Source organism: Ceratotherium simum, chromosome 11 (genome assembly GCF_057802395.1).
Source record: "Ceratotherium simum simum isolate JZ-2026a chromosome 11, ASM5780239v1, whole genome shotgun sequence".
NCBI lineage: Eukaryota > Metazoa > Chordata > Mammalia > Perissodactyla > Rhinocerotidae > Ceratotherium > Ceratotherium simum.
In genome coordinates, this window is record NC_141910.1 from 23,897,665 (window position 1) to 23,920,180 (window position 22,516).

Below are 22,516 nucleotides of genomic sequence, written 5' to 3' on the forward strand. Positions count from 1 at the left end.
CTTCTGGAATTCCATGTGCCTGTGCTATCATGGGCACTGATGGCCAATTTTCCCACCATTTTCTTCTATTGGAACTTTTACAAAACCGTCATTAGCATAGTCAGTCACCAGGAAATTGGCCTTCACTTGGACACAGATGCATCATTTATGTATTAATTCCTCCTCTACTCTTTTCTCATCAGCTTGTGACAAAGCACCTCGGTTTCATAAATACAGATGCAGATATGGGCGATGAAACCATGACATCATATGGGAATATACAGCTATAAATGGTCATCCAGATAAGTCTGAACTTCCTTAGATTAAAATTTTAAATATTCATACCAGCATTATTCACAACAGAAAAAAGAAATAATCCAAGTGTCCATCAACAGATGAATGAATAAACAAAAGGCAGTATATATGTACAAATGGATTATTATTTAGGCTTAAAAAGGAAGAAATTCTTGACACATGGATGAATCTTGAGGACATTGTGCTAAGTGAAATAAGCTAATCATAAAAGGATGAATACTCTGATTCCACTTATATGAGGTACTTAGAGTAGTCAAATTCATAGAGACAGAAAGTAGATTGGTGGTTACCAGGGACTGGAGTGGGGTTGGGGGGGAATGAGGAGTTAGTGTTTAATGGGTACAGAGTTACAGTTTTGCAAGATGAAAAGAATTCTGTGGATAGATGTGGTGATGGTCGTACAATGTAAATGTACTTAACACTACTGAACTGTGCACATAATGTTGTACACTTGAAAACTAGACAATGTTATAAACGAATGCTACCTCAATTTTTAAAAAGGGAAAAAAAACTGGTTAAGATGGTAAATTTTATGTTATGTGTATTTTACCACAATTTAAAAAATTTTTTTAATGTTATCATCAGGTGAATCACAGACCAAAATTTTTAAGTGCTTATAGAGAACTCATGGGCTCCGAATGAGTATTTTTGTAGACCCCCTCCACCACAGTCCACGCTGCTTTAATCCCTTATCTACTCTACACCCCTAGCCTGGGATCCTAAGAGTGACCTTACTCTGACTCCTGACTACACTTCACTGTTACCTCTCAACTCTCTGCAGCGCCAGCATGCAGCTCCAGCCAACTGGTGTCCACCAAACTGAATACACATTCTCACTTCTTTGCCTTGGCTTGTGCTTTTCCCCATCTGAAACACACTCATCTCTCTGCTTGTATTATTGGTTAAGTCCCTTCTCCTTGTCATTGTGGGATTGTCTCCGACCACAAGGACTTCTCCCCATCAAAGGGTGTCAATACTCCCCGTTTAGCATTAGTCACACATTCTAAATTATTTTATCACTTATTCTACAATAACTCAATATTTATTCAGCATATGCCATATACATGACAATGTGCTAGGCCCCTGAATCAAATGCTATGTTTTCTACTTTTTATCTCTCTCGTTGCCCCTTACACATTTCACAAATATTTACTGCAGTGGTTTGGATAATGTTGTACTGGCCTCTACTGTCATATTCCACATACAGACAGCAAATTTTAAACTAATGAAACCAAAAATAGTATAATCCCAGGACTTGCCTAAAGTAACATGATGTTTTGTCGTTGGTGGTGGGTTTTTTCTGTATCAGTCTTAAAAAGCCGTTGTCAGTACAATAAATGTTTCAGGACTGAGTTCAATAGGGATTATGTAGTAGGAGACTCTAGTCCTAGTTACTGGAAGTTTCCATGATGATAGCAGTCATTTGGTCATGGATGCCTGTGATCAGAGCATCAAGAACACGTGCTGTTTCCAAAGTGCTCCTTGAATATGATTTACCTAACAGACATCTGCACAAACACAAATCACTTTATTCACATGTTAGAACAGCGTCTGAGTAGTCAGTGTTTTAAGGACACTTAATACAATCAATTTTTTGAACTCAGATTTGAATTTAAAAAAAACTATATTCAAGTTCTGGGTGTTTTACTTACAGAATTTTGCATGTAGCCCACTTCTGCACAAAAGTAAAATACTATCTGTATTTGCTTAATTCCCCATTATTTTGCTGGTTCAACATGATTCTGTGCCCCCAATCATTTTGCTGTGAGTCTAAGGTTACGTTTCTTTCTCTCTCAGCTTTTTTTGAGCTTCATTTTCTCTCTTTATGTATTCGAGTATAGCTTCGAGATACAGGATGGTCCTTCCCAAGGTCCACAACAATTACCTCCCTAGAAAATGTCACTCCTTTTAAAGGTCTTTTGTGGTTTTCAATAACTGAAGGAGATCCAGTGACCCGTATGGGTGATTTTTGCAAGTCAACATCCTGCAAGAGAATGGGACAAACATTATAAATGATCAATTTATGAATGCAACAAGCCCTGCTTTTAAAAATATAGGTTAGGGGGCCGGCCTCGTGATGTAGTGGTTAAGTTCATGCGCTCCACTTCATTAGTACAGGATTCATGGGTTCAGATCCCGGGTGCAGACCTACTGACCACTCATCAAGCCATGCTATGGAGGCGTCCCACATACAAAGCAGAGGAAGACTGGCACAGATGTTAGCTCAGGAACCATCTTCCTCAAGCAAAAGGAGGAGGCTTGGCAACAGATGTTAGCTCAAGGCCAATCTTCCTCACCAAAAAACACCCTATATATATATATAGGTTATATGTACATTGTTAGTGAGAAACAGAAAAAAAGTATTTCTAAATGATATAGGACAGCAGTGATAATCCATCATGATCTCATTTTCATATTTCTATGGTTATAAAAGCATACACTGACATATTCAAACAGCATCTGGTGACATGTGTCATTCTTTTTATGAAGTAGTCAAACCCAAGAGCCACCTGAACCATCGTTCTGTCTCTGACTGGGCATGGGTCTTGTGTTGTTCTTATTAGGGAGCCCCAGACATGGAGCTCATGAAGAGCCTGGCAATGTTTGTGTGCTGTTGTAGAAGGAGCCTGGAAATAGAGCAGGGACACAGGGTCTGGTCCTGAGCTCAGCCATGGTGGAGGAGTGACTTTGAACAATTCATCTTATTTTCTCATTTGTAACATGAGAGGGTTGGATCTCTAGATGATCTCCAAGGCCTCCTCCAGCTCTAATATCCTAGGATTCTGAGAAAAGCAAAATGAAGGGGAATTATTAAGAAAAACACAAATGTAAGAATGAAGAATGAGGAAGTGTCTAGGCTTGGCATATGTAATTGGTTTAATAATATGAATCCATAAGTTAAAAAGAACAGTTTAAATGACTGTGGACAGTGTACTCCTTCCAAGGACACACCTAAGTTCTAGCCGAGACCCCCCTCACCACCTAGCCAAGTAATTTACCTCCTTTTCAATCAATCACATTCTAAACTGCCCCTTGAGAGTAGAAAAGCCTATCACCTCTTGACCATTTTCTTTAGCATTCTCAAGCTTTTGCTTCTGTTTTATTTTGGCCACCTCTTCGTCCTCTGCGTCCTCTCTGTTTTCAAAGGGTATGGCCACCACTTCTTTACTCTGTCTCTGAACAAGAATGCCAGGCCTCATGGATGTTAGAGTCCTAGAAAATCAATCAGCAGGGTTTTTTAAATTCATGCATCTTAGCTACCATCATCACACACAAAAATGGCTTTCTACCACATTCTACGATATAGACTTACTTGTCTTTGTCTCCTGAATTGTTTGTCTCCACATTAGCAGCTAAACAATCTTCACCTCCATTTGCATCTGTACAAGGACCTTTTTCTGTCTCTTCATCTTTCTTACTTTGGACGCTGAAAATGAGCAAGCAAAAAATTCAGAAAAGGAAGAATGGTCTTGATTTTAAGGCTTGGTGTGGAACTTTACTTTTAAACAGAACATTAGCATTTCTAAAACACTGAAATGGAAAAAGTAGAGAGCTACAGCATTATTATTTGCTCTACTTTAAATTGTTTTATATTATTTCTAGATACATTTGCTAGTGTGACTTCAAATCTGATCCCAATTTATCAGCTTGGATTTATACCATTTATATAAAAAAACCACCAATAAAAGGAAGATGCAAATGAGGCAAATTAGAAGGATGATGAAGAAAGTGATTGCTGTGGTTTCAAAGCTCATAGGGTTAGCTAGAAGACTCATCCACTCTCACAATCACAGATTGTCCAAATATTCTTTTCCAGCTCAGTTTGAAAGTAGTTCTCTTGTTCTTTAAGTTTTCTAGAAACAGAAGAATAAAAGGCTGTTTTCATTGTTGTTCTTTTGATCAGCTTCAAAAAACATGCTCTGTTTGTTTCGGTGGAGCTGACTCACACTGGCTAATTTCTCTCCATAAATGTTGTGGGGGCTGAGGTGGCTAGAGGGGAGACTGAGCTGGGACACGTGTGATCACTCAGCTCACCTCCCCTCATCCCAAAAACTATCAGAATCCAAAGGAGAGAGGAATTGGAGCAGCTGGAGCCAAGCCCAGCGCCCCATTCTTCTCTCTTCAGTGACATCACAGAATCATGGAACCCTTGAGTTAGAGGGACCAGAGCACTAGCCCAACCGCACCCATCACCTGGAGTCAGGAAAACCATGAAACTCTCCCCTAGGCTGCTGTCTGTCTGTCCTCTCCTCTGAGAGGGCTGGGGTGCAGGCCACATGGCACCAAAGACTTGGCTACTCTTTAGACAAGGATTTTCTTCCTACTCTCCAAACCCTATCTTTCTTTCTTTTTTTTTTTGTGAGGAAGATCGGCCCTGAGCTAACATCTGCCAATCCTCCTTTTTTTTTTTTTTTTTTTTGCTGAGGAAGGCTGGCCCTGGGCTAACATCCATGCCCATCTTCCTCTACTTTACATGGGACGCCGCCACAGCATGGCTTGACAAGCGGTGTGTCGGTGCACGCCCGGGATCCGAACTGGCGAACCCTGGGCCGCTGCAGCAAAGCGCACGCACTTAACTGCTTGCACCACCAGGCCAGTGCCACCCTATCTTTCTTAATCTGAGCCTGTTTATCTTACTGCTTCTTTCACAAACAATGAACAATCAGTCCACTTCCTTCTTATAAAATCTCTCTATAGCCTTGAGATCAGTAATCAACTTACCTCCTAGTGGTGCTCTCTCCAGGCTGACTACCCCATATCCTTCTAATCCCGCATCACTGGACCTACTTGCTGGACTCACAAAAAAACTGGCAGCTTTAGAGGCCATGGCTGAGGAAGCAGGAGCAGAACAAGATGATCAGAGTAAAGATGACCCCCGGTCCGGATCTAACTTCAGGTGAGGAAGGACGCCCATGACAAGGAGGAGGGTAGAGCTAGGATTTTCTGAGAAGGAAAGGAGGGTACATAGGAGTATGGCAGCTGCTGCCAACCGCATCTAATAAAGTCAGAAGGTGAGCCCTGGTGGTCTTTGGGCTGCAGTGATGCTGGCTCTCCTCCAGAAGGGCAGGGACTATGGCTTCTTTATCTTTGGCTACTCCACCAAGTCAAGACTTGCAAATTCCATGAATGTTGAATGAGTGGGGATGTGTGTGTGTGTGTGTGTGTGTGTGTGTGTGTAAACACAAGCAGAGTTTGTGGGAGGGCTCAGGCCAAGGCCGATTTTGCAGAATATGTGCAAGTCTGAGCCACTTCTGGCAGAGTCAGCAGAATTCTTGGATGCTTCCTCCAGCCAAGGCTCCCAGATGAAGACTCAGAGCCCATCTCACCCTCCTTACTCTACACTGCTGCCAGCCTGAGACTTTAAGATCCCCAATCTTCTCATGTCTCATGTACATATAAAGGATTTTTCTGGGAGATGGGAATATTTTATATCAATCTACTGATGATTACACAGGTCTAGACATATGTGAAAATCCATCAAACTGTGTACTTAAGGTTAATGCACTTTATGCCCTCTACTGTGTGGACATTATACCTGAATAAAAAGGAAAAAAGGGCCCATCCCCAAGCCTGAATTTGTGTGTGTGTGGTGCAATGAGTAGTGCTGGACTAGAGTACATTGCTGCCAGTTGGTCCTGTCTCCAAGATTGTTTGCCATATGTATTCTGAAACCAGAGGCCTTTAGCAAGGATACAGTAGTAGCAACAAGTAAGGGCTGATAAGACTGTATTTTAAAGACTTTCTTTCACTGAATGTAGCTCAGGAATCAATATCTTAAATTCATATGTATAGTTAATATAATTCTGAAAAGTATAGGGTTATCCAACTTTGGTCTCTAAATCACATTTTAAATGCACTGGACCATAAGCTTTGTGATGCCATGGGGTCTTACTTGGAGATGGGTCTCCAGGGCTTAACATTGTGATTGCACACAGAAAGTGAACGCTCAAAAATTATTTGTGATGTGACATTACTACCAATTCTACAGAAATAAAAAATATTCTAAGGAAGTACTATGAACAATTGTATGCTAAAAAACTGAATAATCTAGATGAAATGGAAAAATTCCTAGAAACACAAAACCTACCAAGACTGAATCATGAAGAAATATAAAATCTGAATAGAACTATAATAAGGAGACTGAATCTGTCAAAAACCTCCCAATACAGAAAAGCCCTGGACCAGATGATTTCTGGGAATTTTATCAAAAATTTAAAGAACTAACACAAATCTTTCTCAAACTCTTCCAAAAAGTTGAAGAAAAAGGAGCACTTCCTAACCCATTCTATAAGGGCAGCTTTACCCTGATACCAAAGCCAGACAAAGACACTACAAAAAAAGAAAACTAAAGACCAATATCCCTTATGAATATTGAGGTTAAAATCCTCAACAAAGTACTAGCAAACTGAATTTAGCAGCATATTAAAAAGATTATACATGATGACCAACTGGGATTTATTCCTGGAATGCAAGGATGGTTCAACATACAAAATTCAGTGTAATACACCACATTAACAGAATGAAGGGGGAAAAAACACATGATCATCTCAATTGACGTAGAAAAGGCATCTGGCAAAATTTAACATGTTTTCATGACAAAAAATAAAAACTCAACAAACTAGGAATGGAAGGAAACTACCCCAATATAATAAAGGCAATATACAGAAACCCCACAGCTAACACCATACTCAATCGTGAGAAAATATTTGCACATCACATATCTGATAACAGATTAATATCTAGAATATATAAAGAACTCCTCCAACTCAACAACAACAAAAAACCCAATTCATAAATAGGAAAAGGACTTGACTAGACATTTCCCCAAAGAAGATATACAAATGGCCAAGTGAAAAGATGTTCATCATCACTAATCATTAAGGAGCAAATCAAAACCACAATGAGATACCACCTCACACCCATTAAGAAGGCTATTTAAAAAAAACAACAACAAAACAAACAGAAAACAAGCATTGGGAAGGAAGAGCCTTTGAGCTTATCTACCATATCCTGACCTTGTTGGACATTAAATAGGTTCCCTCTAGCCTCCAATGACAAGCGAAATGAAATGAGCGTGTTTTCTTTTTCATCAAATTAGTGCAGCCTTTTTCCTTACCACAGCTAGTAGGGCTGCTTGGACGTCTTATTTTAGATTCTAGAAAGCTAAATGGAAGTTACTGAAACTCATCAACATCAAGCTGTGATATTTAACAGGGCACTTGGATTGAAATAGTTTTTTTCTTCTACATTAAGGGCCAAAAATTGTCAGTTTTTACTAGAGGAAGAAAGAAAAAAAATTAAACACAAAGATAAATGGCTAATATTTCAGTACATATAATTTCCACACAAGAGAAAGGTTGTTCTGTTGAAAAGCCTTCATTATTTATGATTCAGAGTTAACCTTTTCATGCAGAAGCCATCTGAAACCTCAGAAAGTCATTAAGCTTGATAAGGTTTTTAGATAATCCATTCATCACCCAGTTACTTCTCACAGAATAGGTAACACTGAGCTATACAACAGGACATGCTGCCCTTGGCAGGGGTGATGACACCAAGACAATATTCTTCTCGGTAAGGAAACGGGCACCAATCCCCCAATGCCACAATTCAGCAGAAGAGTCTGTAAATTCACTGCAAAAGATTTAGCAAACCTTTATAGCTAATATCTATTCATCTGGAATTGAGATGTCTTTGAGAGAGAAAGTGTCAGAAGAAGCGTACTATTAATATTACATTATAACCACCCAAAATCGAGTAAATACATTTCTGGCTACAACCACTATAGCCACAATACCCATGTGCACACTCACGCAGGGGCCCATTTTAAAGTCCCCCTGTCTTGTGCTTCGCTACAGGCTTCACGAGGATAGAAGAATACGGAGTTGAGGATTCAGCCACCATTGAGCCATCATTCCAGTGGTCCCATTCCATATTCCATCCTTCTGGTTTTGGAAGGGCATACCTGGGTTGCAAGCAGAGAATGTCCTTGCCCCATACTTGAACATCTTCTGCCTTGCCCCATGTTACAACATTAGTGAGGATCAAATTCCGAGGACTTTGAAAAACAGATCAGTTGCTGATTCCACACCTTCCTGAGATGTCTGTCTGGGAAATGTGTTAAAGCTGACCTGGTTCATCCGTTGCTGGCAGACTTCCTGACCTTGTGATTCCAACCCAGGGAAGAGGTGATGCGACATTCTAGCCCACTTCAGAGGAGCAAGTTTCCCCCAGGGTTTGTATAGACTGACCCTTTTGCACCTTACGTTGTTCTCAAGCCCCCTCCGCATGTGCCATCCCCTAACAACCCAGCACCTATAATAAGCAGTGGGAACCATTATCAAGAGGTGGATGGGGGACTTCTTTTGGTGTTTTATTTTGGAAGCATGAGCCTTAGAGGCTGATGGCAGTGGGTTTTTTTTTTTTCCTTTTCTATTCATTTTGTTCCGTGAGCTTTTTGCTTTTATTTCCTTCTAAACACAATTTGCTCTAATCATTTTCACTGTTATGGTTTTTATATATCTTATTTTAGTCTGTTTTAGTTGTATTCATTTTCCTCAGCCCCTCTACTCATAGTCTTTGATCTAAACATTTTTTGAAAAGGACACTAGGAATTATCTAGGACAGGGTTTCTCTAACTATCTGTGGTGAAAGAGCAGGTTTCTATTTTTTCTCCCAATCCACTGAGGACCAATATTTATGTTATTAACAGAATTAAAGTGATCATACACTTCGATGTCACTGCAATGTACAATATTTATTTAAAGTTTCCAGGTATTTCCTCTCAATTTCTGTATTTTGTTGCAGACCAGTAACAATTTAGGGACGATCACCAGTTTACAGATCACATTTAGAGGAGCACTGATTACCAATTCTCTCATTTCTTTTCTTTTTTTTTATTTATTTTTTTCTTTTTATTTATTTTTTTCCCCCAAAGTCCCAGTAGATAGTTGTATGTCATAGATGCACATCCTTCTAGTTGCTGTACGTGGGACACGACCTCAGCATGGCCAGAGAAGCGGTATGTCGGTGCGCACCCGGGATCCGAACCCGGGCCGCCAGCAGTGGAGCGCGTGCACTTAACCATCAAGGCACGGGGTTGACCCTCTCATTTCCTTTAAATAACATTTTTCATTGTAGAAAATTTGGAAAATACACAAAAAAGAAAACAAAATCTCTTATAATTCCACCACCTAGAGAGAAAAAATCTTGAGAAAAAATCTGATATTTTATACTATATACACTGATATATATATATACAGATGGTTGCACAACCATGACCACAATCTAAAAACATTTTTATCACCCCCCCCAAAAGAAACCCTCTACCCATTAGCAGTCACTCCCCACTCCCCCGTCCCCAGCCACTGGCAACCATTAATCAATTTTCTGTTTCTATAGATTTGTCTATTCTGGACACTTCATATAAATGGAATCATATGATATGTGATCTTTTGTGTCTGGCTCCTTTCAACTTTATAGCATAATGTTTTCAAGATTCATCCATGTTGTAGCATGTAACAGTATTTCATTCCTTTTTATTGCTGAATAACATAATATTTTATGAATATATCAAATTTTGTTTATCCATTCATCAGTTGATGGAGATTTGGGTTGTTTCCACTCTGCCTATTATGAATAATGCTGCCATGAACATTCATGTAGAAGTTTTTGCACAGACATATGTTTTCATTTCTTTTGGATATGTACCTAGGCATGGAATTGCTGAGTCATATGGAAACTCTGTGTTTAGCATCTTGAGGAAACATATATCTATTTTTATATTGTAATTTTTCTTTTTTTGGTGAGGAAGATTAGCCCTGGGCTAACATCCGTGCCCATTTTCCTCTACTTTATATGGGACACCGCCACAGCATGGCTTGACAAGCGGTGTGTCAGTCCGTGCCGGGGATCCCACCCTGCGAACAGTGGGCCAACGAAGCGGAGCACATGAACTTAACTGCTACGCCAGTGGGCCGGCCCCTTTTATAATTTTTTAAAAAATTAGAACCATTGTGTATATAATTTGTTAAACTTAAAATTTTTATTATGAACATTTCCCAATGTCTTTCAATAATCTTCAAAAAGATAATTTTTAATATCTACATATTTTTCCATTTTATAGAAGCATTACAATTATTTTCTTATTGTTGGATAACTTACTGCTTTTATAAATAGTATTGATGGACATATTTGCACATAAATATGTGAGAACAACTCTGATATTAAAATATTAATCTTCACTTATTTTTTATTTTTTGTGAGGAAGATCAGTCCTGAGTTAACATCTGCCAATCCTCCTCTTTTTTGCTGAGGAAGACTGGCCCTGGGCTAACATCCATGCCCATCCTCCTCCACTTTATATGAGACGCCGCCACAGCATGGCTTGCCAAGCGGTGCGTCGGTGCGCGCCCAGGATCCGAACCGGGGAACCCCGGGCCGCCGCAGCAGAGTGCACGCACCTAACCACTTGTGCCACCAGGCCGGCCCCTTCATTTATTTTCAAAAGCTTCTTGGCTTCTGGCTCTATCTTTTATTTTAAATCTCATCCATTTTGTTTCACTGTTTGGGCTCCAAATATCTTACATATTGATCTATTATTTTTAACTTCTATTTATTCCCTTTGTTTTGTTTTTACCTTATTTCTGATTTCCTGGATTCAGTCTCCTCTTACCCTCTGTCAAAGCAAAAGCACTGTTCTGCTTTAGGTTTTAGAAACTGTTAAAGACACTTTGATGTCACTATAATTTGTCTCATTAACTTGCACAGGGGGATATAATAAATCACATTCATCTGAAGAACCCAACGGCTATTCTGAAATTTTTTTTTTTTGCTTTGGGAAAAGAAAAAAGTCAGAAAAAAAACAACAACCACCATGCATTGGTGATGTGACTTAAATTTTAAGAAACATATTTGATAAACAAGTACTATTTCCCATAAAAGCTTTTTTTTTTTTCTGATGCCAAGCAATTTTAAGCATAGAAGTTAAAGTTTCTCTTGCACATGTCAAAGTCTTTCTGGATCACAAGTCTTTATTACCCTTCAAATTGAAAGAAACCCAAGAATCACAAATCTGCCAATTGAGCAATTTAATTTTTTAAGAACTTGTTTAAACTTGATTAACCAAACACTTTCAACTTTTCTTTTACCTTTTCCGGCTCAAAGTAAAAATGATCATGGCACATCATTGGTTACCTAATGCTGAGAGAGATGTTTTCCTTTCTGTATAAGATTTTGGTTACTATTGGGCAAAAACAGTTTTTTCAGTAGACTTTATTTTTTAGAACATTTTTAGATTTACAGAAAAATTGAGAAGATATTTCAGAGAGTTCTCATGTACTTCATACCTATTTCCCCCTATTATTAACATATTACAGTAGTACAGTACATTTGTTACGATTAATGAACAAATATTGATACATTATTAATAACTAAAGTCCATAGTTTATTCAGATTTCCTTAGTTTTTATCCAATGCCTTTTTCTGGTCCAGGATACTACATTACAATTAGTTGTCCTGTTTCCTTAGACTCATCTTGGCTACGACAGTTTCTCAGACTTCTCTTGTTTTTGATGACCTTGACTGTTTTGAGGAGAAGTGGTCAGGTATATTGTAGGAGGACCCACTACTAGAATTTGAACAGACATACATTTTTTATTCTAAATTTTCTCTGAAGTAAAAGAAGACACATATTCTTAATTCCATATCTTCTATCCTTCCATTATTGATTTACGCAAACATTTTAAATTGTCTTCTTCCTCTTTGTCTTCATTTATATTTTTCCTTATTTACAATGATGTTTGGTAATGTCTGGTAAACAGCATAGCCAGGCTATAGGGGTAGCTTTAGGGAGAGAGCCCACTCTACAACAGGGGGTTGGCACCCCCATCCTACACATCCTCGCCCATTCTCTACACCCAGTCATTCCACCCCTAGCCTTTAAAGCACAGCCTTCTGAAAACCTCACCTGGGGAGATTTGGGTGCCTCCATCTTGTGTAGATTCCAAACCAGATTCACCTTGATTCACTCCAAAATCTCACATCCCTAATCCACAAAAAGCGAGAAGCTTCATGGTTTAAAATCCATGGTCTCCAAAGACTGAATCATTGGATCTGGGGCAAACCAGGACAGTGGCCTTTGCTACAATGCCCTTGAGCTGACTTTGTGGAGATCAAGTTGGTGTTGGACTTTGTGATGGTTTTAATTCTTTGATATTCTTCCCTCCTCCTTGAGTGTGGACTGGACTTAGTGAATCACTTCTAGAGAATAAAGTGTAGCAGAAGTGAAGGCCTGTGAGTTCTGAGAGTAGGTCATAAAAAGCATTATGGCTTCCTCCTCTCCTTTGTCTTGGGTCACCTGCTCTGGGAGAAGCCAGCTGCCAAGTTGTGAGGACACTCAAGCAGCCTATGGTGAGGAACTGAGGCCTTTCAACTGCTAGCAAGGAACTAAGGCTTCCTGACAATAACCATGTGAGTAAGTTTGGAAATGGATCCTCCTCCAATTGAGTCTTCAGATTACTGTAGACCAACATCTTGACTGCAACCTCAAGAGAGACTTTGAGCCAGAATCACCCAGCTAAGCCATTCCTGAAATCCTGACCCATAGAAACTATGACATAGTGTTTGGATTAAGCGACTAATTTGGGGGATCGTTTGTTATGCAGCAATAGATAACTAATACAGTCTGTATTGTTTATATTTTTAATTTTCTGTGTATTACAATGTTTTGACATCTTAAAAACCTTTCTTGCTGGGGATACTGGCCCTCCTGGGGCTAGCTAATTCTTACAGATAGTGAAGGGCACAGCTGGGAGCATGGCTTTGATATGCAAACTAACCAATCCAAAGCCATACCTCCTGTATCTGGCTCAGGCACCCCAGCAGGCAATATTCCTCTGCTTTAATCATCCCAGGGCCAGGCACTAGGCAACTAGGGACCACTCCTGTAGGTTAGAGCCTGTAAGAAATTATTCAAACTAGTCAATCCTAAGCTGTTTCCCCCGCCCTGCCTTTCTCTTCCTGTGGAAAGAGCAATAAATGCCATGGCCTTGGCTCTCCCCTCACTCTTGCCTCCTGACTGACACCAGTGCTTTCACATGTGGCCCTGCATGATGTGCTGTGCCTTCTGTCTCTAGGACCTGTGAGTATAATAAATTTTGTTTTCCTGAGCCTATCCTGTGTCTCCTCTTGTGGCCGCACCTGACTGACCTCACATAAGAGAACCCAGAACACAGCCTTGGTGATGGAACATGTGAAGGAAAAACCAACAAGGCTCTATAGCAGCTATCAACTTGTCTCAAAGTGGTTCTATCCAGGTGGGTCCATTTTCCTTCTCAACATCACAAGATGATCCTTTCGGTGTGTCACTCGCTGTGGCTCTCACTTATTGTAAAGGTCAAGAAGGCACCTTCAAGAACTAGGGTTCTCATGAATGGGAGTTCATACAGTAAAGTCAGCTGTGCTCTGCTTGGAGGTGCTCTTAATATGTCAGGAGCCACCTTGGATAACTAAGACCCCTCTGGAATCTAAAAGAAAAAAGAAGCCTAGTGCATCTCCATCCCAAGAATCTTGGATCTCCTGGGGCACAGAACTTGGGTCAAAGGCATGTGGCTAAGTTTTAGTTTTTTCACTCTTGGCCATCCCATAAGGCAGAACTAAGAGCTAGCCCCAGAGGACAACCTCACCAACCCTCAGCACCTGGCCCTAAGGAAAATATCCACGACTTGCTGTAGCTTTCTTCCACCAGCCATCCTGGGATTCTTCCATATTGTACAACCCAACCACATCTCCTATCTAGTCCCAGGAAAGCACATCTCCCCAGCTCTGGCCCAAGGGGGACTAGACTCTTAGCTACCTCATCCATTGACATAAATCTCCTTTCATGAAAATTACCCTTGAGACCCCTTTTTGGGGCTGCCCCATTGGGAAGCCCCACCCCTGGACAGGGGACTTGGCCCAGCAAGTCCACAGGCCCCTATTTCCAGGAATCAGTTGCACACGCTCCACTTTGGGCCAGGGCAGCCTCATGGGTGCTGAAGATACATGGAAGAACTACAGGTTTGTTTGATTTTTCTTTTTCTTTCTTTTTTTTTTTTTTGAGTTATACTTTCATAGACACCCCAGGCAGCTGTGGAATTGAGTTCTGTCACACGCAATGGTCTGTGGGAGGCATTATTATAGCACCCAGGGCCATGGAAACTATGACACAATGCATCTGTGGCCCTGAGACATCCACCTTTCTACATATTGGTTAAGTTACTTCCTGCCCCACGGAAAATTATGATCACTCCCCTCATGCTGGTACGCCCCCGCCAAGAACCTCGTCCTTGCTGAATACAGATCCAGGTGCCATACTCAAAGGTGGAGGGGAGACATTTTTGTTCTACACAGGGGTGTCCAATAAAACAGGGTCTCATAGTTAGACCTCGTATCTGAGGCAATGTTTGCAAGCCACATCTCGTTCTTGAAGCCCATCTGTGCTCATGTCAGCCCCAGGAGGTTAGGGGACTGAAAAGAGCAAGACAGACTGTGGGGGACTTCTTTTTAAACTTAAAAAACTACTGAGGAAATATATATTAATTATAGAAAAAAAAGAATATACATATTTTTAAAAGGTGCCTTTCATTCCATCACCCAGAAATAGCCACTGTTAACAAAACTATCCTTTCTAATTTTTCACACAAAAGTAACTAGAAGACAACAGTGCTTATATGCCCAGGGGCTTACCCTTACCAGAAGAAGAATGAATTTGTCAACTGCTGGCTTCCTCCTCACACAGAAGGTGGTGGGAGAGGAAGGCCTGCAGAAGAGAGGCTCCACTGCTCAGGTTCAGGAGTGTGAGTTTTGGGAATCATTGGGATGTGAATCCCTGCTCTACCACTGTCTACCTGTGTGACCTCGGATAAGTTACTTAACCTCTCTGTGCCTTATCATCCTCATATGAAGGATGGAGACAATATCTATTCCCATGGGACTGTTGTGAGATTTAATATATGTGTGCTTAGAGCAGTGTCTGGCACACGGCAACTGCTCAATAATTTTGTTATTGCTATTGTTATTAAGAATTTAATCTGGCCTACTGTGGTGAAAGCAGATGGTAATTGCGCAACATCTGCCAGTTCTCTGAGTGGCTCAGAGCGGCAGGCACGTGCGTGCATCTCACCCACACGTAGGCATCTGGGCGTGCGTGTGAAGATGTGCACCGGGAAGGATTAAAGAAGGAGTGCCTTCTTTGAAGAGAGGGAGTGAAGGGTGGATTTCAAGACAAGAAAGCAGGACTAGGACCCCTGTAGAAGGGTTGTGATTTTTCTTGTCGTTGGACTTTGGAAACCACCATATTTGGTATCCAGTTTTAGGGTCCCCCACATGTTGTAATTCCCTCTGGTTATCCCCAGGCCTTCCGTAAACCCTTTACACGGGTTTTCTGCTAGGGGAATTGGAAGTTTAGGCAGGAAAAGGGCGTACCTGCAGCTTCTCGGACTCCCACCCTCCCTCCATTCCCTGTTGCTTCCGCCCTGCTGGAGGGTAAGCAGGGAAGGCTCCCTTCTCGGTGGCTCTTATGCCGACATATGAAGAACAACATTTGCCAGAGTTTGAATTCCATTCTGTGTGTTTCAAGAGAAACAACACTGCTAAACCCTTCTTTCAGAAGCTGTATCCTGCCCTCCCTTCCCCCTCCTCCAACTTGGGTGTCCAGTCACTACCAACTTCCTTCCTCTCACTTATAAAATTCTTGAAAAATGATTTCTAATCCTTTTACCCTTATTGTTCCCAAGGTTAGTTTGTTTCTTAAATGATGTTTTGTTCATCTTAAAAGGCAAATAACCTCAGCTAAATTTCGAAAGCAAAAATTTGCATTCCTCACTTTTTTCTACTGTGGTAGATCACGTGCAAAGATGAACGCCAACAATTCCTCCCATCCCTGTACACGCACGCCACTCTTCCCATCAGGAGGGCAAGACATTTCTCCTGCCCTTGAATCTGAGCTGGCTAGTGACTTGCTTTGACCAATAGAATATAATAGAAGAAATGCTGTACCAATTCAAGCCTAGCTCTTAAGAGACCTGGCAACCCCTGCACTCACTCTCTTGGAGTCCTGAGGAGCCAGGTAGGAAGTCTGACCTTCCAGCTAGAGAGAGGCCCAGCTCCCATGAGGCAGCAAACAAGTGAATAAAGCCATCTCGGAAATTCTAAATGAGTGATCCCTGCTGTCTTAGGCTGTTTGGGCTGCTATAACAGAAATATTATAGACTGGGTGATTTATAAACAACAAACATTTATTTCTCACAGTTCTGGAGGCTGGGAAGTCCAAAATCACGGTGCTGGCAGATTTGGTGTCTGCTGAGAACCCTCTTCCTGGTTCACAGACAGCTATCTTTTTGCTGTGTCCTCACATAAGGGAAGGAGTGAGAGAGCCCTCTTGGGCTTCTTTTGTAAGGGCCCTGATGCTATTCATGAGGGCTTTGCCTTCATCACCTAATCACCCAAAGGCCTCACCTCCTAATACCATCACCTTGGAGGTTAGGATTTCAATAGGAATTCTAGAGGGACACAAACATTCAGAGCATAGCACAAGCCAATGCCAAGTGGGGCAGAACAACCACCCAGCTGGTCTAAGCCAACCTATGGAATCATAACAGGTAACAACCACCAAACCTCATTTCTTAACACAGCAAAATTACAGGCTTTATTCTATAGAGGATACCCAAAATCCCCTTCAGGATTTGCCTTGGGAGCAAGGCTGGAGGGGTCTCTTGACACCAGATAGGGAAGGTAAAATGTCCTGATGTCAGCAGGGGTGGGAAAGGTGGACTTTATTAAAAGCAAGAAAAATTCAAAGAAGTTATTTGAAAAGAGGATTCTAATAAAATACATTTGAAAAGAGGTCAAATATATATTTGAAAAGGAGAGTCATGGTATTTGTTCAAAAAAACAAAGGGAATTATGACACTGAAGATCTGTAAAGGGAGTGTGATGTTTGCTCAAGGGAGTAATACAACAAGAATAATTTCTGCTCAAGTTTTAACTAAATATGTGACAGGAACAATTGGTGGGGGGGGTTGTTTTTGTTTCTTTTGGCTTACGGATGGGCTGATTTCCTCATCTTTATAATTTATCACTTTCACAGAGGCTGTTTCTATTTGGTGGAACCAACTGTGAAATTACGTTGTACTTTTTCTCATCCTATCTGGCTCCTTCCTCAGTATCCCTTTTGCTATTGGCCCCCTCAAGTTCATTGTATCACCGTCAGTGAGGGGGAAAGTGTTGTTTAGAAGATTGAGAATTTTATGCTCTCTAGGATATGCGTGCTGTAAAGATATCTACAACTGGGTATTGGCACTTTGACCAAGACAAGTCCTGTCTGGAGAGGAATCATTTACCACAAAGAATGAAAAGATTTTGTAGTCAATACTGTTCTAGTCCAGCTAATGCTATTTCTTATCAAGGACAAATGGGGCAAATTCAACCAGTACTTGCAGGGCATCCAAAGCCAGACTGGGTGAGACACAGAATATTTCCTATAATTAACATATCGGTAATAATTTGACATTTGAATATACTGCCTTTTATAGACTATCTGAGCTTTCAACGTTTAGGACCTTTAGTAAACATTCAAAGCAAAAATGTCAGTTTTCCCAATAATCGTTCCACATGTAATATTTCCTGATTGTCAACAAAAAGAGGAAAAGGCTGGGAAACAAACAATTGATGCCTGTGTGACAAAAAATGAGGATAGAGCCATTTGGAAATAGGATTCTACTAGATAACCAATTAAAAAAATATTTATATATTCATACAGCTCAAAAAGTTTTAAATATAGAAAGGTTATTTCTCATCACACAAAAAAATTTGTAATACATATGGTGATGGATGTTAACTAGACTTATTGTGGTGATCATTTCACAATATATACAAATACCGAATCATTACACTGTACACCTGAAACTAATATACTATTACACGTCAATTATATCTCAATTAAAAAAATAAAGAAAGGTTATACGGCAAAAACGGCTCCCACTCTGCCCTGACCCAGCTTGCCCAGTTTCCATACCAGCACCCACCCCCTGGAAACGACTATTATTGGTTTCCTGTGTTTTCTTCCAGAATGTCTTTATGCATACAAGCAATACAGATATATAGTCTTACTTTGCCTTAAGAAAAAACTTTCTGTTGAAGCGTAACTTACATATAGTGAGTTCTAGCTACAAGAACATTTCCAACCCTCCCAAAAAACCCTTCATACTCCCTTTTAATCAGTATCCCCCAAAGATAACCACTATGCTGACCTGTAGCACTATAAATTAGTTTTGCCTATTCTTGAATTCCATATAAATGGAATCATACCATATGTACTTTTTTATGTATGGCTTCTTTCACTCAACATCATGTTGTACATGGCAATATCTTGTTCTTTTTTTCTTCGATATGTATTATTCCATTATATGATTATACCTCTATTTATCCATTCTACTACTGATAAACATTTGAGTTGTTTCCAGTTTGTGGCTATTATGAATAGTGCTGCTATGAACATTTTTATAACATATCTATGGTCATTACAGCACTCATTTCTGTTGGCTGTACAGAATGGCACAGACAGGTCATAGGTAGGCCTTAGAAGATACCACAAGACTGGTTTCCTGTCTTGGTGGTATATCAATGGTTATATCAGTTCAGACTCCCACTAGCAATGTATGAGTTCCAGTTGCTCCATACCCACACCAACTCTTTGGTATTGTCAGTCATTTTAAACAATATGCACAAAACCTCATTATTCACCTTGGGAGGATGCTAGAGAGCCAACTCGTTATTTAAACCAGTAAATAAAGGAGAAAAAATCAAGCATTTTTCTGTTTTTCTTATATGATCTCTATCTTAGGGTAACCAAATGATGAGAAATTTCTTTTTAGAAAGGAGTTTCAGATAAGAAACAGAGGAGAATTATATTAGAACTTGAATACTATTATTTTGCAGTCCCTCACACATAAATGGATCTAGACAATGCTGTTAGCATCACAAAAAAACAATCAGACACCAAGTGTCTCCTAATGGAACTACACATCACCGCCTATAAAGTAGTCTTACTCCACCGCCTTGAAAAAATTTGAATCTCAATCTCAACCAGTTAATGGAGTTATCAGACATAGATTCTAAAATAGTAATTCTTAATGTTCAAGGAAAAAAGACAAGACACCTTTGGCAGAGCACTGAAAACTATAATAAATAAATAAATGGAAATTGTAGAACTGAAAATACAATAATAGAAATTAAGAATTCAATAAACAGGTTTAACCACAGATTAAACAGGACCAGAGAAAAAGCACTATCCATTAAAAAAATTTATTATTGATATTACTTATCCACATTAAAATCAAGAACTTCTGTTCATCAAAACATATTATTAAAGTGAAAAGACAAGCCAAAGAGTGTATGTATACAAAGGACATATATTCAGAATTTATAAAGAACGCTTGTAAATCAATAAGAAAAAGATAAAAAAAAAGAAAATGGGCAAAGGACTTGAACATGCACTTCACATGAGGACATCCAAACGACTAATAAACATAAATGGTGAATAAATTCAAAAGTACAGTTATAACAGACCAAGAGCTTTTGGTTTTAAAAAAAGATTTCCTCCATATTTCTGAAGCATGTGCATAACATAAATCATAATTAAATTTTTAAAAATACTCAAGACTAAGGCAAGTAAGATGTTGGAGGAACATACACCTAACAGTTAATAGCAGTTACCTTTAGAAGGTGAAATTATGGGAGATTTTTCATTTTTTATATTGAACATTTCCAAATTTTAAAACAAGTTACTGTAGTTTTATTATTTTTGTTTTTAACTGATAACATTCCCATGGTTCAAAAAGCAATATTACATTATAATGTATACATCGAGAAGTCTCTCATCCTGTCTCGGTCCTTCCCTCCATCCCACAGGAAACCATGATTATTAGTTTCTTGTGTATCTTTCCAGAATTTATGGGGAAACAAGAAAGGATCATACAATCTTATTCTCCTTTCCTACACAAAAGGCATACCTTATACGCTGTTCTGCATCTGGGCTTTTTTCACTTAGCAAGATATCCTGGAGATCTTTCCACATCAGTACACAGGGAACTTGCTCATTCTTTTCCACAGCTGCATGATGCTCCATTGAGCATATGTACTACCATTTTTAAAATCAGTCCTCTGAGGGATACTTAGGTAGTTTCCAATCTTTTGCTATTACAATCAACAACCTCATACATCATTTCATATATAAGCAAGTGTATTTATAGGGAAAATTCTCAAAAGTGGAAATGCTGGATCACAGTGGAAATGCAGCTGCGGTTTTGATAACCACTAAGGGTTGTGATATTCTGCTCTCCCATCAGCATGGTAAGATAGCACCTGTTACCCTTCCTATATAGAGCATCCTATATATAGCATCTTCCTATATAGAGTATACATTTCAATGTTTGCCAATCTGATAAGTAAAAAATAGTATCTCAATATAGTTCTAATTTTCTTTCTCTTATTACAACTGATGCTAAGCATTTTTTCCTATGTTTAACATCTATTGGTAATTATTTTTCTGTGATAATTACCAGTCCTTTGGCTATTTTTCTACCCAGTTGCTGATTGTAAATTGTTAGATATTTTACAATGAATATTTAATATATCTGTATTTGAAAAAAATGATTCAAGAAAAAAAAGATGTTAAAACTCCTGTTATAAAAACTAATATACCAGCCTTTCTTCCACGAGTCTGGATTCAGTCAAAGAGGGACGCACAAAGATTCTCTAACCCCTTCGACAGGCGCCGGGAACCGAGATCGCATGCTCAGAAGTGTCTCGCTTGACGCATGCTCAGAAGTGTCTCGCTTGACACCTAACATCTGTATGCGCATGCTCCCTTGATTCTTACCAGAAATGTTGTGTTTGCATGCTCCAAACAGCCCGCGCCTCACTGATTCCTAACGGAAAATCTGTTGCGCATGCTCATAAACCCCTGCGCTCCTGGGAAACTGCGCAAAGAACTGACGGCGTTTGCTGCCAAGCACAGGTGGTGCTGCGAGGTTTGTGTTGCGTCTTACTGTCAGAAAATGTCCTGATGGGCCGGCCCTGTGGCTTGGTGGTTAAGTGTGTGCGCTGCGATGCTGGCGGCCTGGGTTCGGATCCCGGGTGCGCATTGAGGCACCACTTCTCTGTCCATCCTGAGGCCGAGTCCCACATACAGCAACTAGAAGGGTGTGCAGCTATGACATACAACTATCTACTGGGGCTTTAGGGGCAAAAAATAAAATAAATAAAATCTTTAAAAAAAAAAAAAAAAAAAAAAAAAAAAAAAATGTCCTGAGGCACCATCCCGATTTGAAGAAGGAATTCCAGCACATCAAGACAAGGCATCTTCCTGTGGCTTCCTCAAACAACAAAAAACCCCCACTGCATTACATCAGCGGGTATCCATTACCCGTCCCTCTCTAAACCGTGTTTAAAGCGAGTTTTTAAAATTGATGCTATGTATTGAGGAGGAAGTTGATTAAAAGTTATTTTGAAGCATGTCAAGAGTTTAATAGTATGCTACATACTTTTTAGTATTCCATAGGCAGCGCCAGAAAGGCGCCCACACAGAAAAGCCTGAAAAAAACCCCACCTGTTACTCGCGGAGAAAAAGATGCTCTGACTTTCCCAATTTGGTTGATGCGATGGAGAATTAAACCTTACAGAAAGAGCTGTCACTGACTCTGGAAAGGATGCTGCACCAGTCACGTTTCTGCATTTTGTGAGACTTTTTCAAAGCTCTAGAAACAATGCCCAAGGTTTTCAAACGATCCTGGAGAGATGGTTCCGGATGCCTCAGGACTGTTTTCCCCAATAAGGAGCTGTAATGTTGGTTCCACTCCACCTTCCCTGCAAAACATCTAGAGTCCAGTATCTGGTTATATTGTGGCCTGAAGAGAGAAGTTTCTTGAGGACCAGTGAATTTTTTGAGTCTTACCAAACATTACTTTAATATTTTAAATTTCCCTCTCTAAATAATATGTTGAAGTGTCAGATAGTACCTGCTAAGAAGAGGGTGTGATGGAGATGGCTGAGTCAAATGTTTCTTCAAAACTTGCATTTTTCACACCATTTCAGAAGCTGCCCATACCTGGTGAGATGCTTCATCAAAGCTCTGATGGGCTGGCTTATTTCAGAAAATGGACCAGAGCCATGGCTGCATAAATGC

General features: G+C 39.9%; 1 protein-coding gene across 1 annotated transcript; it reads right to left on the minus strand.

Moving 5' to 3' along the window:
- Window positions 1-1,628: 1,628 nt before the first annotated feature.
- On the minus strand, window positions 1,629-21,109 carry DEMA1 (DPM1 ER membrane anchor 1). The gene is made up of 4 exons (XM_087436417.1): window positions 21,034-21,109; window positions 3,608-3,721; window positions 3,351-3,507; window positions 1,629-2,278 (listed from the first exon to the last, which is right to left on the minus strand). The coding sequence occupies exons 3-4, from the start codon at window positions 3,492-3,494 to the stop codon at window positions 2,105-2,107; spliced, it is 318 nt and encodes a 105-aa protein (XP_087292543.1). The 5' UTR covers window positions 3,495-3,507; window positions 3,608-3,721; window positions 21,034-21,109; the 3' UTR covers window positions 1,629-2,104.
- Window positions 21,110-22,516: the final 1,407 nt, after the last annotated feature.

What these genes read in the sequence shown, in the direction of transcription:
- DEMA1 (XM_087436417.1), bottom strand. Translation starts at nt 3,494, where the DNA reads ATGAGGCCTGGCATTCTTGTTCAGAGACAGAGTAAAGAAGTGGTGGCC. An exon ending in CTAAAGAAAATGGTCAAGAG is followed by an intron (nt 2,279 to 3,350) that starts GTGATAGGCTTT and finishes ATTCTCTTGCAG; the next exon opens with GATGTTGACTTGCAAAAATC.